General features: G+C 44.6%; 1 protein-coding gene across 2 annotated transcripts in view; it reads left to right on the top strand.

The window, feature by feature from the left end:
• antxr2a (ANTXR cell adhesion molecule 2a) overlaps positions 1 to 15,644 on the top strand; it is a 311,452-nt gene that overhangs the window by 166,422 nt on the left and 129,386 nt on the right. For both annotated transcript variants that reach the window (XR_005943132.1, XM_041188750.1), the window contains exons 14-16: positions 1,822 to 1,917; positions 3,493 to 3,660; positions 4,798 to 4,878. Coding sequence is in view for 1 of the 2 variants with exons in the window: in XM_041188750.1 (XP_041044684.1) it covers positions 1,822 to 1,917; positions 3,493 to 3,660; positions 4,798 to 4,878 (345 nt within the window). In the remaining variant the exon portion in view is untranslated. The remainder of the gene's footprint in view (positions 1 to 1,821; positions 1,918 to 3,492; positions 3,661 to 4,797; positions 4,879 to 15,644) is intronic.

The following is a 15,644-nucleotide window of genomic DNA, read 5'->3' as shown; positions in this document are numbered from 1 at the left end:
AGAAGTGGAGGGGGGGTGGTGTGATTGTAGGGATAAGCAAGCAGTGATAGGAGCAGATAATCAAAAGATGTCACAGACAAAAGAACAAAAGAACACAGAGGTGTTGAAGTTGGTGATATTATCGAAACGAATGTGCTAATTATGAATGGATGGTAGGGAACTCAAGGTATAGCTCTAGTGGGGGTGGGGGGCATAAAAGATTTAAAAATAATGGAAATAGGTGGGAAAAGAAAAATCTATATAAATTATTGGAAAAAACAAAAGCAAGGGGGAAGAAACGGAAAGGGGGTGGGGATGGAGGAGGGAGTTCAAGATCTAAAGTTGTTGAATTCAGTATTCAGTCCAGAAGGCTGTAAAGTGCCTAGTCGGAAGATGAGGTGCTGTTCCTCCTGTTTGCGTTGGGCTTCACTAGAACAATGCAGCAAGCCAAGGACAGACATGTGGTCAAGAGAGCAGGGTGGAGTGTTAAAATGGCAATCGACAGGGATGTTTGGGTCATTCTTGCGGACAGACCGCAGGTGTTCTGCAAAGTGGTCGCCCAGTTTACGTTTGGTCTCTCCAATGTAGAGGAGACCGCATTGGGAGCAAGGAATGCAGTAGACTAAGTTGGGGGAAATGCAAGTGAAATGCTGCTTCACTTGAAAGTAGTATTTGGGCCCTTGGACGGTGAGGAGAGAGGAAGTGAAGAGGCAGGTGTTACATCTTTTGCGTGGGCATGGGGAGGTGCCATAGATGGGGGTTGAGGAGTAGGGGGTGATGGAGGAGTGGACCAGGGTGTCCCGGAGGGAACGATCCCTACGGAATGCCACCGGGGAGGTGAAGGGAAGATGTGTTTGGTGGTGGCATCATGCTGGAGTTGGCGGAAATGGTGGAGGATGATCCTTTGAATGCGGAGGCTGGTGGGGTGATAAGTGAGCACAAGGGGGACCCTATCATGTTTGTGGGAGGGAGGAGAAGGCGTGAGAGTGTATGCACGGGAGATGGGCCGGACACGGTTGAGGGCCCTGACAGCTTTCCGGACTGAATATTGAATTCAACAACTTTCGATCTTGACCTCCCTCCTCCATCCCCACCCCCTTTCTGTTTCTTCCCCCTTGCTTTTGTTTTTTCCAATAATTTATATAGATTTTTCTTTTCCCACCTATTTCCATTATTTTTAAATCTTTTATGCCCCCCCACCCCCACTAGAGCTATACCTTGAGTTCCCTACCATCCATTCTTAATTAGCACATTCGTTTCGATAATATCACCAACTTCAACACCTCTGTGTTCTTTTGTTCTTTTGTCTGTGACATCTTTTGATTATCTGCTCCTATCACTGCTTGCTTATCCCTACAACCACACCACCCCCCCTCCACTTCTCTCCCCCCACCCAACCCCGCCCCCTCCCCCCACCTTAAACCAGCTTATATTTCACCCTTCTCCATGGATTCACCTAGTTCTGTTGAAGGGTCATGAGGACTCGAAACGTCAACTCTTCTCCGCCGATGCTGCCAGACCTGCTGAGTTTTTCCAGGTTATTCTGTTTTTGTTTTGGATTTCCAGCATCCGCAGTTTTTTGTTTTTAATTATATATCTGGCCAGTTATACTTCCCATTAATTTCAGTGGCGAGAAAAATAGAATGGAGTGTAGCCAGTCTGCTGCTGTCCATTTCGCATTGATAGCCAAAGTGGAAATGACCTTCATTCCCCTTTCAGAATGGTTTGTTAATGCTCAGTTACAAGTTTAGTACAAAGCTTAAGGAAACTTTTTAAATACATATGTATACATTTATTTTTGCAAGTTAAATAATTTGTCACACTAATCCCTTTAACATACAGGAACCTGAACCAGACCCAGTAGCAAAAAAGCAGTGGCCAACAGTAGATGCCTCATACTATGGTGGTAGAGGTGTTGGTGGCATTAAAAGAATGGAGGTATGTTACCAAATTTATTCCTTATTACCGTACGATTTGTTTGAGTCGAAAAAATTAGACTTCACCTCACAGAATAGAGTCAGAAGGTTAAATTGCAATTAGTGGGGTGAGATTCCTAGAGAGGCCTTCAGGAGGCGGGTTGGAGACAAGCTTCCACCAGTCAATGCCAGTATCCCTGTTCTCATCAGAAATTCAGAGAATTTTTTTTGATATCTATGCCTGGAATCTTCCAGACCCACCTGCAGCAGAAAGCTTGGTGGACAGGGGAACTTAATTTTGGTGTGATTCCAAAAATCAGTTTCCCGACAGCGGGATGAACGTTCACAATTAAGTTCTCAGGACTTTAAAGGCGGCTTGAGCTTCCCAGTGAATGGTGTTGGGTGTGCATGTCAAGCATGCTCATTGGAAGGCCAGCTCACCAGAACTGAGTGCCTCCTCCAAATTAAGTTCTCCTCAGTCAGTGAGAAATTAATAACGTTCACATTTATGACTGCATTTAAGTGGTGTGCTCCTGGCAAAGCAGACTTCTTTGTGGGCTTAAGTGGGCCTCTGCTTTGCCTTCTTGGGGATTTCATACAAGGTGCCAGTAGGCCAAGCTCCGTGAAGGCTGGACAGGAGGGGCAGGCTAAGTTGGAAAGGGTGGGAGGGTATCCAGGGAAGAAAGCCAGACTGTCTGGGGCAGTGGGGTAGCTAGGGAGGGAATGCGAGGGTGCAAGACGCAGGATGTGGGAGGGAGGGAAGGCCTTGCATGTTGGATGTGGGGGTCCTGTGGTTGGGGTGGGGGTAGGGGTTTCTGGGCAGGAATTGTGGGAGAGAGATGGTCCTAAAGGGTGGGGATGGTGACTTCCTGCCTACCCCGCCGCAAGACTCGCTGTGCTCCTCACACGTGCATACGTAATGACTGAACAGTACGAGATTGCGTGTGGCCAGCCATCCTGCCACCCAGCAAAATTTACTCACGTTTCTTTCCCGCCACCCAGCTTATACTCCAGAATGGATGATGCCCACGGAATTTTAAATTGTTCTCATAGTTGCCAACTCTCTAAGTCTTTTGAGAACATCTTGATTAGCCTTGATATCTAGTTAACGTATCTGTAATGTGCCTAGGATAACAAAGAATAAAACTTTTCCATTAATTATATTAGCTACATGCATCAGTGCGAGCGTATAGTTGGACATCATCATCTCTTTGTTGTGGCCTGGAGGAGCAGGAGCAAGGAAGGTGGTGGCTTTCCTTGTCCTGGACCTGTCTGCCTCCTTCCCTCTTACAAGACCTTCCGAGAATCCCCTTCCCTGCCTTCATGCTGGTGCACAACCATTGACTGCCTGATTTTTCGGGAAAAATGTAGTTGTTCCCTGTCCTCTTGCTGCCCATTCTGCTCAGGAAGTGGCCCAATGATAGGTTAATGGAGCCCAGGATTTGAAATTATGCAAGCTTGTTTCCTGCTGAAGTGGTTGAGTTTCTACCTCACCCATCACGTATCTGGGCAACATTCAAGTTGGAACTAATAGCTTTTCTGCCTAATTTCAGCAAGGTTTCATATCCTCTGATGAAATTGCTTTTTTTTATGCAAGGTCCGGTGGGGAGATAAGGGATCCACCGATGAAGGGGCAAGGCTAGAAATGGCCAAAAATGCTGTTGTAAAAGTTCCAGATGCTGAAGAGGAACCTTTTGTTCCAAGGCGGCCCAAACCTCCATCTTCCAATCGTCCTTCTCCACCACAGTGGTATGATCCAATTAAGGTAATTTCTCACTATCTACTGACACATATTCCACTCAATAAGAAAAATCATATTGTACTTCAGTGGGGCCATAGTGCTAATTATGAGACTAGTTAATAAAGATTCAAAAGTCAAGTGCTTTAGGCCTAATGACAAGAACTTGTCATTATATCAAGAATTATATATTGAGAAAAGTCATTGATCTTCTTTACTGCTTGCATTGTCCAGAGGAAGAATAATTTTAAAAACAAGACAAGAAGAAGAATAAAAATGCCAAGAAAACTGGGAGTTGGTTTTATTTGATAGAATTGATAACTTGCTTTAGTGAAAAGCAAAGGAAATATCAGAACAAATTATAAGCGTGCAGTGTTGAGGGACTGGATTTTACCCAGCCACATGGGTGGGTTTGAATGCCAGGCAGCTCATCCAGGTGGACTGCCCACTGCTCTGCCCCTGCCCCCAGTGCAATTATACCAGCTGTGGAGATGGTGTTGGGTGGACCAACTGACTCCCATAAGTGGGCAATTAATTCCCACTTAAGGGCCTTATCCTGCCACCACCAGGATTTAGCTGGCAGCCGGAGAGGCCTACGCTGAGCAGACAGATTTTCCTGCACGGTTTGGTGGTGGGCGGCAGTAGAGGTCCCTCCTCAACAGGCCTCTTGTGCCCATCAGAGGGACCACACCCCCTAGGTTGCCCTCCCCCACCCGCCCAATTAGAATCTCAAACCCCAGTCCCCCACCCACCTTGCCTGGGCCTGCCAGCCTGGCACCCAAACACTGACCCAAAGCCCGACCCAAAGCTACACGCCTCTGTCCCAAAGCAATGGAGAGCTGCCAGCACTCTTATTGACAGGCTGGGCTTATGTCTGAGCTGGGACCCCCTATACCTGAGGGACGGAAATCCCGCCTCTAGTCTATTAATGGTTAAATGGCTGTGGGCCAGCTGGTGTTCTCTGGGTGGGCTTTCTCAACTTCCAACAGTTTAGCCAGGGGTTCAAGGAGTGGGGAATCAGGCACCTTGTATAATTCAGTCCTTAGTGTGGACATTCAGGCGGATTAAAAAAACAGGTTCCTAGAATTGTTTACATCAGAAACGATCATCTGAACCTTATTTACTTTTCTCCATTATCTTAAATGGTATCTTTTTAAATTCTAGGGCAGACTTGATGCACTGTGGGCACTGCTCCGGCGACAGTATCATCGAGTTTCTTTGATGCGGCCCCAGTCTGGTGATGAGGTATTGATTAGATCATTTTTGGGGTGACAGGCCTTCATTTTAAAAGAATGTGCAAGCTCTTTTTTTCAAATGAATGGGAAAGATTGTGGTAAATGAACTCTGGCCAGTGGACTTCAATGTAGGTAAATGTGATGTCATACATTTTACACCAAAGAAGAGAGAACAGGTTACTTTGCAAATAATGCAAAGCTGAAAACAGTAGAGATCCAAGGAGACTTGGGATTACACAGATCATTAAAATATCATGAACAGGTACAGCAAATAATCAAAAAGGCTAATGGAATGCTAGCCTTTATATGAAGACTAGAACACACCAGGGTAGAAGTTATTCTGCAGCTGTTCTAAGCCCTAGTTAGACCAGGGGAAATGGTGGTGTAGTAGTTAGTGATGCAGAGACCCAGGCTAATGCTCTGGGCACATGGGTTCAAATCCCACCATAGCAGCTGGTGGAATTTGAATTTAGTTAATAAATCAAGAATATAAAGCTTGTCTCACAGCAACATGGTTGACTCAGAATCACAGTGCAGAAGAGGCCATTCGGCCTGTCAAGTCTGCACCTACATGTGAGAAACACCTGACATACCTACCTACCTAATCCCATTTACCAGCACTTGGCCCATAGTCTTGAATGTTATGACGTGCCAAGTGCTCATCCAGGTACTTTTTAAGGGATGTGAGGCAACCCTCCTAGGCAGCGTATTCCAGACCATCACCACCCTCTGGGTAAAAAAGTTTTTCCTCACATCTCCCTAAACCTCCTGCTCCTCACCTTGAACTTGTGTCCCCTCGTGACTGACCCTTCAACTAAGGGGAACAGTTGCTCCCTCTCCACCCTCTCCATGCCCCTAATAATCTTGTACACCTTGATCAGGTTGCCTCCCAGTCTTCTCTGCTCCAACAAAAACAACCCAAGCCTATCCAACATCTGTTCATAACTTAAATGTTTCATCCCAGGCAACATCCTGGTGAATCTCCTCTGCACCCCCTCCAGTGCAATTACATCCTTCCTATAATGTGGCGACCAGAACTGCACACAGTACTCCAGCTGTGGCCTCACCAATGTTCTATACAACTCCAACATTATTTTTGTAATCTCTGCCTTGATTGATAAAGGCAAGTTTCCCATATGCCTTTTTCACTACCCCACTAACCTGCCCCTCCGCCTTCAGAGATCTAGGGACACACACGCCAAGGTTCCTTTGTTCCTCAGAACTTCCTAGTATCATGCCATTCATTGAATACTTCCTTGTCAAATTACTCCTTTCAAAGTGTATCACCTCACACTTTTCAGGGTTAAATTCCATCTGAACAATTATCTTCCCATTTGACCATCCTGTCTATATCTTCCTGTAGCCCAAGTCACTCAACCTCAATGTTAACCACCTGGCCAATCTTTGTGTCATCCAGAAACTTACTAATCCTACCCCCCACATAGTCATCTATGTCGTTTATATAAATGACGAATAATAGGGGACCCAGCACAGATCCTTGTGGTATGCCAATGGACACTGGCTTCCAGTCACTAAAGCAGACTTTTGTCATCACCATCTGTCTCCTACAACTAAGCCAATTTTTAATCAAAATTACCCTGTATCCCATGTGCATTTGCCTTCTTTATAAGTCTTCCATGTGGGACCTTGTCAAAGGCTTTGCTGAAATCCATATAAACTACATCAACTGCACTACCCTCATCTACACACCTGGTCACCTCCTCAAAAAATTCAATCAAATTTGTTAGGCATGACCTCCCTCAAAACAAGGCCATGCTGACTATCCCTGATCAAACCTTGCCTCTCCAAGTGGAGATAGATTCTCTTCTTCAGAACTTTCTCCAATAGTTTCCCTGCCACTGACGTGAGACTCACTCGTCTTAACTGCTCTCTTAAATGACCTAGCAAGCCACTCAGTTCAAGGGCAGTTAGGGATGGACAACAAATGCTGGCCTTGCCAGTGATGCCTATGTTCTGTAGTACTGTGAGCAGTGCTGGGCATCACACCTGAGGAAGGATATGTTGCCCTTGCAGGAAGTGCAGGGCAGATTTAGTGGAATGATACCCGGACACCGAGGGTTACGTTTTGAAGAGAGATAAAACAGTCTGGGGTTGTATTCCCTGGAATTTAGGAGTCTTAAATCATGAGTTGAAGTTTAAGATTTTAAGGGGAAAATATAGGGTAGACTGTTTAAAAAGCACCTGGATGAGCACTTGGCACGTCATAACATTCAACATTCAAGGCTGTGAGCCAAGTGCTGGTAAATGGGATTAGGTAGGTAGATCAGGTGTGTCTTACGTGTCAGTGCAGACTCAGTGGGCCGAAGGGCATCTTCTGCACTGTGATTCTGTGATTCTGACTGGGTGAAACTCTTTGTGCCACTAGATAGTATAGCATCAGGGAGAATCATCCAAACATTAGAGCCAGATCTTTCAGGAATGTAGTGAAGTTGTACACATAAAAGGTGGTAGAAGTTTGGAATTTTCTTCCAGAAATAGTAATTGATACTAGATCAATTGCAAGTTTTAAAACTGAGATTGATAGATTGTTGTTAGCCAAATATATTGAGGCATATGGGGAAAAGTTGGGTATATGATCCTCATTAATCTTGTTGAATGGCAGAATAGGTTGGAGGGTTGAAATGGCTTACTCCTGTTCCTGTGTTCCCAGGAGATCTATGTTGCTGGAGATGCCCCTGACAATATTTATGTAATTGTGCGTCGGAAACAAGATGTGTTTATTTCTAATTATATGTCAACTCAAGAGCAGTGATTTATTTAAGATTGTCTTGCACTCATTTCAAAGTATTTTCTGCTCTAAGCAGTTCTTCAGCAATCACATTTTAAATGTAGACATTTTTATTAGAACACCCCTTTTAAAACTGCATGAACAAGATATAAATAAGTCAAATAAACAACTTTTGGGGCAGAGTTTTCTGTTTGATGTGTGGGGGGTGCCTCACCAGATGATATGGTCACTGGGAGAGGGGTGGAGGAGCTGCTGCCCTCATCTGGAGCACCCTGAGAGGAGACTGCAGAGACGACATGCAGCTGCTGCATTGATGTGAGGTCACTTCAGACGTCCCTGCTCACCGTGGATAGATAGGCACCAAGCTGGGAAACTTAGTGCCCACACCATCTCCCACACTGTCAATGACCAGCTGAGGTCAATGCCGATGTGAGGGCTTGCTGGTCAAAGCGCATCCCCAAGAAGCCCTGGCGGGTCTCCTGGAGGAGCCTCTCCACGAGAGTCACCACTCTCTCCATGCTTGGCACTCGGACATGTGACTCCTTGCTTCTGTGAGCGTCCGCGTAGACTCCTCTGCCACGGAGGCCAAGTTAAGCATAGCCCTATGTATCTCCCCCAGATGCTCCCGCACACCCAGCCGCATTTCCTGCACCTGCTGCATCGCGGACGACTCCAGAGGCAAATCATCAGGCACCGACTGAGCATGTGCCTGGTCCTCTGCAATCCTCCTACTGCTGGCACCATGGGCACACTCTGTCTCTGCCAGCTCCTCCAGCGACTGTGAAGTGCCCTCACCGCTGTGCCCCAGGACACTAGTTGATGTTCTAATTCCCATCAAGGTGCCAGTATCTGCGCTGGTGCCTGCCTGGCAGAAATGGTGTGACACTGGTGAGGCTTCAGGCCCCTTAGGTGTGAGAGGGGGTATCTGCTGCTCCTCCTCTCGGCCATGCTCTGATGATGCCGTAAGGAAGAACAAGGACAGTGGATCAGTTAGCGTGAACACAAAGTCAAAGTTAATCCCTGTCCCCCGGATCATTATGCGCTCATCTTTCCAAACCTAATGGTCCAGCAATATTGCAACAATAACCAATTTAACAATCATCAGTGCTATGGCTGTTGGGAGGACAATGCTGACCTCACTGTTGGGCATTAATACCCGGCTGTGGCATCGCAGCCTCACCGACATCAGTGGACTTGGGCGCATGGCGCCTCTCCAGTTCAAGGGCCTCCTGCTTGAAGCAGCTTAGTATGGAGGATTGTGCCTGGCCGCCTCTAGTCCTCACACGCTCGGCTGCGTTCTGCACGTTCTTCTCTTGAAAAAGAGAGAACAGCATTGATCAGGGCAAATTGCACATGGGCGGCCGCAGAGGATAAGGCTATCTGCTGGGTTAAATGCCCAATGTCAACATGGTACTCACCCTGTCAGAGTGCAACAAATTGTTTGTTGAAGTGCTTGTGACACTGGATCCAGGTGTGCCGCACCACATTGCGGGAGCTCACCACCTCTGTCACCTCCTCCCAGGCACGTTTCGTCATGTAGCGGGGGCCTCCTCCTGCCATCCTGGGGGATCAACACCTCCCACCGTGCTGCTACCTCCTCAAGGAGGGTAGCAAGGCAGTCATCAGAAAAAGGAGGGGCGCACTGACCCCCTGCAGGCCTATCTTCCAGCCTGGCCTGCTCACCTGAACCCCTCTGCTGTGGCCTAGCACTGGCCATTGTGAGCAGCCTACAAAAGGCTGCCAGGCCTTCTTTTAAACAGACTGCCGGGTCACCATTGGATCCAGCAGTCTGTACGATCCCACTGCTGCCCACGCTATCCTCGGGAGTCGGGAAACAGTCTGGGCGCCCGCCCCACCGCCCCCGCAGACAAAAAATTCTGCCTTGGGGTTGTTCTCTGAAAATGATTTTTCTTGAAGCTATTCCAAACTATTCTGGAAAGTCAAGAATGCCTGGCTGACTTTATTACAGTTCAGTTAAAATGTTGGGAATCATGCTGAGTGTTATGTAAAGGCAACACAATGTTGCAGTTATTGTCTGGTGGCACTTCAGGCAGCTTGCTTTGGCAGTGTTGGGTAGGTTGGGATGCATTGGTCAACCACGTAATTTATTGAGGATAGAAAACATGGTTTAAAAATTTAAGTTGCCTCATGGCTCGTGGCTTCTCGTAGACTAGAGTAAAAGAGTCTCACAACTGCAGAGGAGTGTGTTGAGGACAGGCTTGGTTGATTCGCAGTTTGGTTTCCGGTCAGATTGCTGTTGTTCCACACACTTACTCGGCTTGGACATAACATCTGCAGCTTTTGCGAAGCATGCGTTTTTTTCAGCATCAAGTGACAGATTGCTGGTGATTGTGGAGCCTAGATATGTGAAGCATATGACATTGCCAATGCTGGTTGATGTGTCACAGCATGTCCTGGACCATACCTATACAAATCATTTTATTTGTAGGAAAATGGTGAGTTGGTAGAGTGTACCGGAAAATTGCCTCTCACTTTTGTAGTCACTTATGTGGAGTTGAGAATATTCCATGGTACAAGGAGTAGCAAAAAATAACCACTGAAAATATCATTGGTTTGCTACCCCAACTGATACTTTACTTTAAACGTTAGCAGTCATCCATTTTATGTCATGGTTGTTAAACAAGTATCTATGCTGAACACCTCAAACCAGTTACTTGTCAAGTGAAAAGAGCGGAGTTAAAAAGAACTGTAAGCCAACATGGATTTCAGTCAAAGGCTGTTTCTACCAAGCTGATTTGAATCTATTTACTATTGAACTGGATCTGTGCTGGCATTAGCAGCTGGGGGTCTGTATTCTGGTCTGACATCACTGTGCCACACCAAACGTATTTTACCTCAAACATCTGTACTTTGGAATTAATCCAAACCTTCCAGTGACATAAATGGAAGTTATCTTCTTTATCTTTCGATGAGTAAAATGAGCAAAATGGATTAAAGTGAATGCAATCATGCCCCTTAAATTTAATGTGGGATTATGCTGCATTTAGCAATCAAAAATACTCCCCACCCCCCAGTTTTAGGTTATTTAAAGTTACAATTTTATTTTTGAGTTACCAGAGTTAACATTAAAATATAAACTCACAAAAGATGTGTTATTAAACCAGGCAGTCAGAGATTGCTTTCTCACTACCACTGTGATTGAGAGTAATTCCAAGATGATGTCTTTTGTGACTCACAAAATTAGAGTGAAGCCTTAAATAGCTTAAAATTAGTAGAGAAACAAATGGTGATATCTGTCAGATGAAGGTATTGACCCTGTAAGTAATGTAGTTGTGACATTTTTGCAGGGTCAGCTAGTTTCAAGGCAGTTATTGGTCCAGGTGAAAGCTCTTTTATACTGTTGCATGGAAAAGCGATATTATATTCTGTTAACGTTGATTTCATATTATCAGGATGACACACATTCTACTTTGCTGTGTTTGATGTATGTCAGTGGTCAAGTTTTCCATATTACTTAAATAATATTGAAGCTACAAAATTGATCTGCTGTTTTACAGGAATTACGTTTATGTGTATGAAGCCAACAAACCCAAGGTTGGCTGCCACGGTATCTCTTCTTAGATCTGCAGGAATTAAAAGGTGTTTTTAAAAAGTTATAGGAATTAACAAAATAACCCATAAGGTGGGAGAATGAATGTTATGAATTTGGGCTGTCATATGTTTTATATTGATGTTGGATAAGCAGGTTTTACATTAAAATCAACCATTCTCACTCAATGGCAGTCATTTTGGCATGCGGTTACAGCTTGTCACCAGAATTGTACATTTGCTTCAGCAGTTTGGTTTTCTGTCAGTCATGAATAATGCTTGCATTTTATGTAGCACCTTTGTCACTTTATCATATTACAAAGTGCTTTTTTCAATAAATTGCTTTACAATTGTGCTCTCTTATTGGGCACAACTGCTAGAAGGGGGAGGCAGATGCATGCACAGGTGTGGACTTAACACCCTGAAAAGTGGTGTCAAGTCAGAAACCCCGACATGATCCCACTCACTTCCAGGTTTAACCCAGGAGGTTGTGCAGCTGAGTGGGAATTCCCAGTGGAGCTGTCAAGTAACTAATTCAGATATTCAGATCTCCAATTAGCAGAGGATTGAACCCAGTATTCTGGCATTAAACAGCCAGCACAATAGTTTCCTGAGCACTGTCGGGTGTGTCTGTCCAGTGAACCTGACAGGCCGGAAACCTTCAAACTGTGAAACTAAATAGCTGCATCCTTATCCAGGTGAGAGGCAGATGTTTGCAGCATTTCTTCTCCGTTTGTACTTTCAGTCCATGACAGGTGATTTCCAATTTCTTGCAAGTTAATTCACTGAATTTGGATTTCACTCACCTCGATTTACACTTCCCCTGCTATCGGCCATCACTGCAGCATGACACAGCAGCTTATACAGCTCCGCCTCGGGCCTCTGAGGGACAAGTGGAGCAGGAACATCAACAGCAGCAACAGGAGGACCAGTGGCCTTCTCAAAAACATGCCCCTCCACAGGTTAAAGGGCATGGACACAGATTCAGCTGGAAGGAGAGGAGGTTCCCAATACAGAAACTAACTGCTCTCTCAACAGATGTTGGCACTAGTGCTACAGGAGGCTCAGGTTTTTTTCATGGAAGGCCGTTGCTGACATTTGCAGCCTCCTGGAGCAAGGCCACTTTTCCAGTGGGTACGGATTACCACCAACAAGGTGCACCCCACCCCTTGCCACTTCTATGCCTCTCCCTGGGATGCTGTGCTTCCTCCTGTGAGGATGGAGTTGTGAATGTGAGAAATGGTTTGTGTGGAAAGGAGGGAAGGGCTGTGAGGCATGGATTCAAGAGGACAATAGGATGAGGGCGAGAGACAGTGTTGGCTGTTCATATGGGGATGTGAGGAGGTGCCAGGAGTGGAGTGGGGTTGGGGGGTGCAGCGAGAGGAGAAGAATGAGTGGAGCTGCTAAGTGTGTTGTTCTGAGGAGTGCTATGCAAGACAAAACTGGGAGAGTCAGGTGTGGAGCTAGGCACCTGAAAGTGTCATACCACTCACCTCTCCTACCCTCCTAAGGTCCATGATTCTTTTGGGGATCTGTTTGAGGGACCACATTCCTGCTTCTCACTTCCTCAGCCATAGTTATCCATGCCTCCTTGGTTTGCGAGGCTGACCTCTTCCTCCCATCCTTGGGAAATATCACCTCACTTCTGTCCCTTGGACCCTGCAGCAGGACCTTCAGGGAAGAGCTAAAGAACATGGGAGACCAGTTTCTATGGAAGAGCCAAGGCAAAACCCATTTCAATTACAAATGGGTTTCGAGTCTGTTATTGACCATGAGGAAACGTTCCATTCTTTGTGGAATTGAAGTCTTTTCAGCCAGTAGGTCACAAATTAGTTCATTGGGTTGTGTACCAAATCTACACATAGAACCAATTTCCACCATGCTACCACATATTGTTTGATACGTTCACCAGTTCCTTGGGATCCCTTGACAATATATATTGTACGATCATCACATTTTTCTTTGCCCGTAGGTATTTTTGAGAGCACTTAATGCCGTATCAAACATAGATGTGAGCTGCTCACGTATTCGCTGGTTTTTTGCTCCGAAACAATGTACGAGTATCACCTTATGAATTGCTGCTACATCCAAACTGTCCATACCAGTAGTAAGCAAGTAGGTCTTGAACCATGAAATCTGTTGCTCCCAGGACATGGGAAGTGGTAAAGTTAAACTTTTCTCAACCATCCTTGTCATAATTTTGATGTGTTCAACAAGTTGCTGTATATCTTATATGTCTGATTTATCTCAGAGCAATGCAAAGATGACACTTGTAAATGAACCTGCTATTGATTTAGAACAATACTTTAAAATACCTCAGAACTCTCAGGATTTTCTATACACATGTGGTTTTAAGCTCAGAGATTTCTATATACACATGGTCTCAGCCCAGAGCTTGATCTTTTCTAGAATCTTCCCAGTTTGCTTAAGCCTGTGGGTGGAGCTAAAGACCTAAGCAATCAAATAGGTCAATGAAACCATTAAAGAGTACACATTGAAATGTTTATCAGGAGTGGAGGGCTTAATGGTTCTATTTTAAAATGGCTTGGGTTGCTAATTGGCTCCAGTCTCTTCTATGTTAGAATGGGTAGGCTGCTGGTTCATTTAACCTCTTGGTTAATCAAAAGTTAAATTAATCTCCTCCAGGCATGAGTCTCAAAATCATAATCCTTCCATCCCAGAGGGGAGAGTGCCACCAACTGAACCATCCTAGCAGGCATGAATTTAGGCAGATTCACAAACCTGATGTACAGTGGCTGAAATTCAGTCATTGTTTCCACGATTGATGAGCAATGTTTACATATAGATGTTGGATTACACTAAAAGAACTTTTCTTTTGTCCCCCTAAAGCGTCTGTGTAAAAATGTTGAACATTTTTGTATCCACTTTTAATGGGTATGTTTCCCTCCGTTATATATCTGTACCTATGCTAATTTACTACTGAAAACTAGATAGGGCACACTTGTGAAGTTCCAGTAGTTTGTATGAGTTTCAAATTATGCTAATGAAAACAACGAGCTCCATTATCAGTAGCAATTTAGGAAGCAGAGAATGATATGAAAGCAATACTGCTATTGTAGAACTCTGAAATAAAAACTAAATGCTGGAAACATTCATCAGATCAGACACCATCTATAGATAGCAAATAGAACAGCAAGGTCATTTTTCACCTGACGTGGCGATCAGTATGAGCTACAACAACAACGTATTCATGTAGCATCTTGAACCTAATAAAACATACAAAGGAGCTTCAAAGGAATATTGTAAAACAAAATATGGCACATTCGAATAGATGACCAAAAGCTTGGTCAAAGATGTAGGTTTTAAGGAGCACCTTAAAAGGAGGAAAGTGAAGGAGAGAGGTGGAGAGGTATAGTGAGGGTATTTCAGAGCTAAGGGACTAGCAGCTGAATACGCGATCACCAATGTTGGGGCAATTAAAATCATGGATGCCCAAGAGGTCAAAATTAGAGGAGTGCAGATATCTTGGAGGATTATGGGGCTGGAAGGATTACAGAGATAGAGAGGGATAGGGGCACGAAGGGACTTAAAACAAGAATGAGAATTTTAAAATCAAGACATTACTTGACAGGGAGTCAATGTAGGTTAGAGAGGACAAGGGTAATAGAGGAATGGGACTTAACTGCAGGTTAAGACAGACAGCAGAGTTTTAAATGATGTCAAGTTTGTGGAGCATGGCATGAAGAAGGCCAGCCAGGAGTGCTTTGGTATAGTTAATGCCAAAAGGTAACAATAAGGGTTACAAGAACAGATGAGCTTAGACAAGGTGGAGTCAGATAATGCTATGGAGGTGGACATAGCTTGTCTTTGAGATGGCTGAATATTTGATCGGAAGCTCATCTTGGGGTCAGTTATGACACCAAGGTTGCAAACAGAATGGTCTAGTCTCAGACAGTTGCCAAGGAGAGGGATGGAGTTTGGAGCAGGGACTGTAAACAATGGCTTTGGTCTTTCAAATATTTAATTGGAGGACATTTCTGCTCATCTAGTAATGGATGTTGGATAATTTACCAAAATTGAAATGCTGGACAGATTCTAATTATTCCCTTTTTGGGCACCTGTAGTAGGGAGCTGATGTTTAAGTTTGGGGTGAGGACTGCCAATACAGCAGGAGATGGAATTCCTTGGCCACCTTCTCTTTTATTTTTATTGGCAGTAACCTAAAAGAAGTTCAAATGTGGCCAAGGTGTATATCGAGCACAAAAGATAGCGTTCCTTCAGAGTTTGCACCTTCCTCAGGTAAACTTACTATCTTAAAATAAATTAGAAAATATAGGTGGGAGAATGAGGGGGAGGCACCCTTTAAAATATAGAAAAGGTAATTTTATCTATAGAAAAGCATAACTGTCAAAAATATTGCAAATTGCAAACTTTCTGATTTAAACATTCAAGCTACAGGAATTATTTTGAAGTACTGGGGTCATTTGCGACAGTACATTTTGACATTTGTGTTAAAA

Source organism: Carcharodon carcharias, chromosome 1 (assembly GCF_017639515.1).
Source record: "Carcharodon carcharias isolate sCarCar2 chromosome 1, sCarCar2.pri, whole genome shotgun sequence".
Taxonomy (NCBI): domain Eukaryota; kingdom Metazoa; phylum Chordata; class Chondrichthyes; order Lamniformes; family Lamnidae; genus Carcharodon; species Carcharodon carcharias.
Note: the sequence above shows the minus strand (reverse complement) of the source record. Positions and strands in the feature narration are given on the sequence as shown.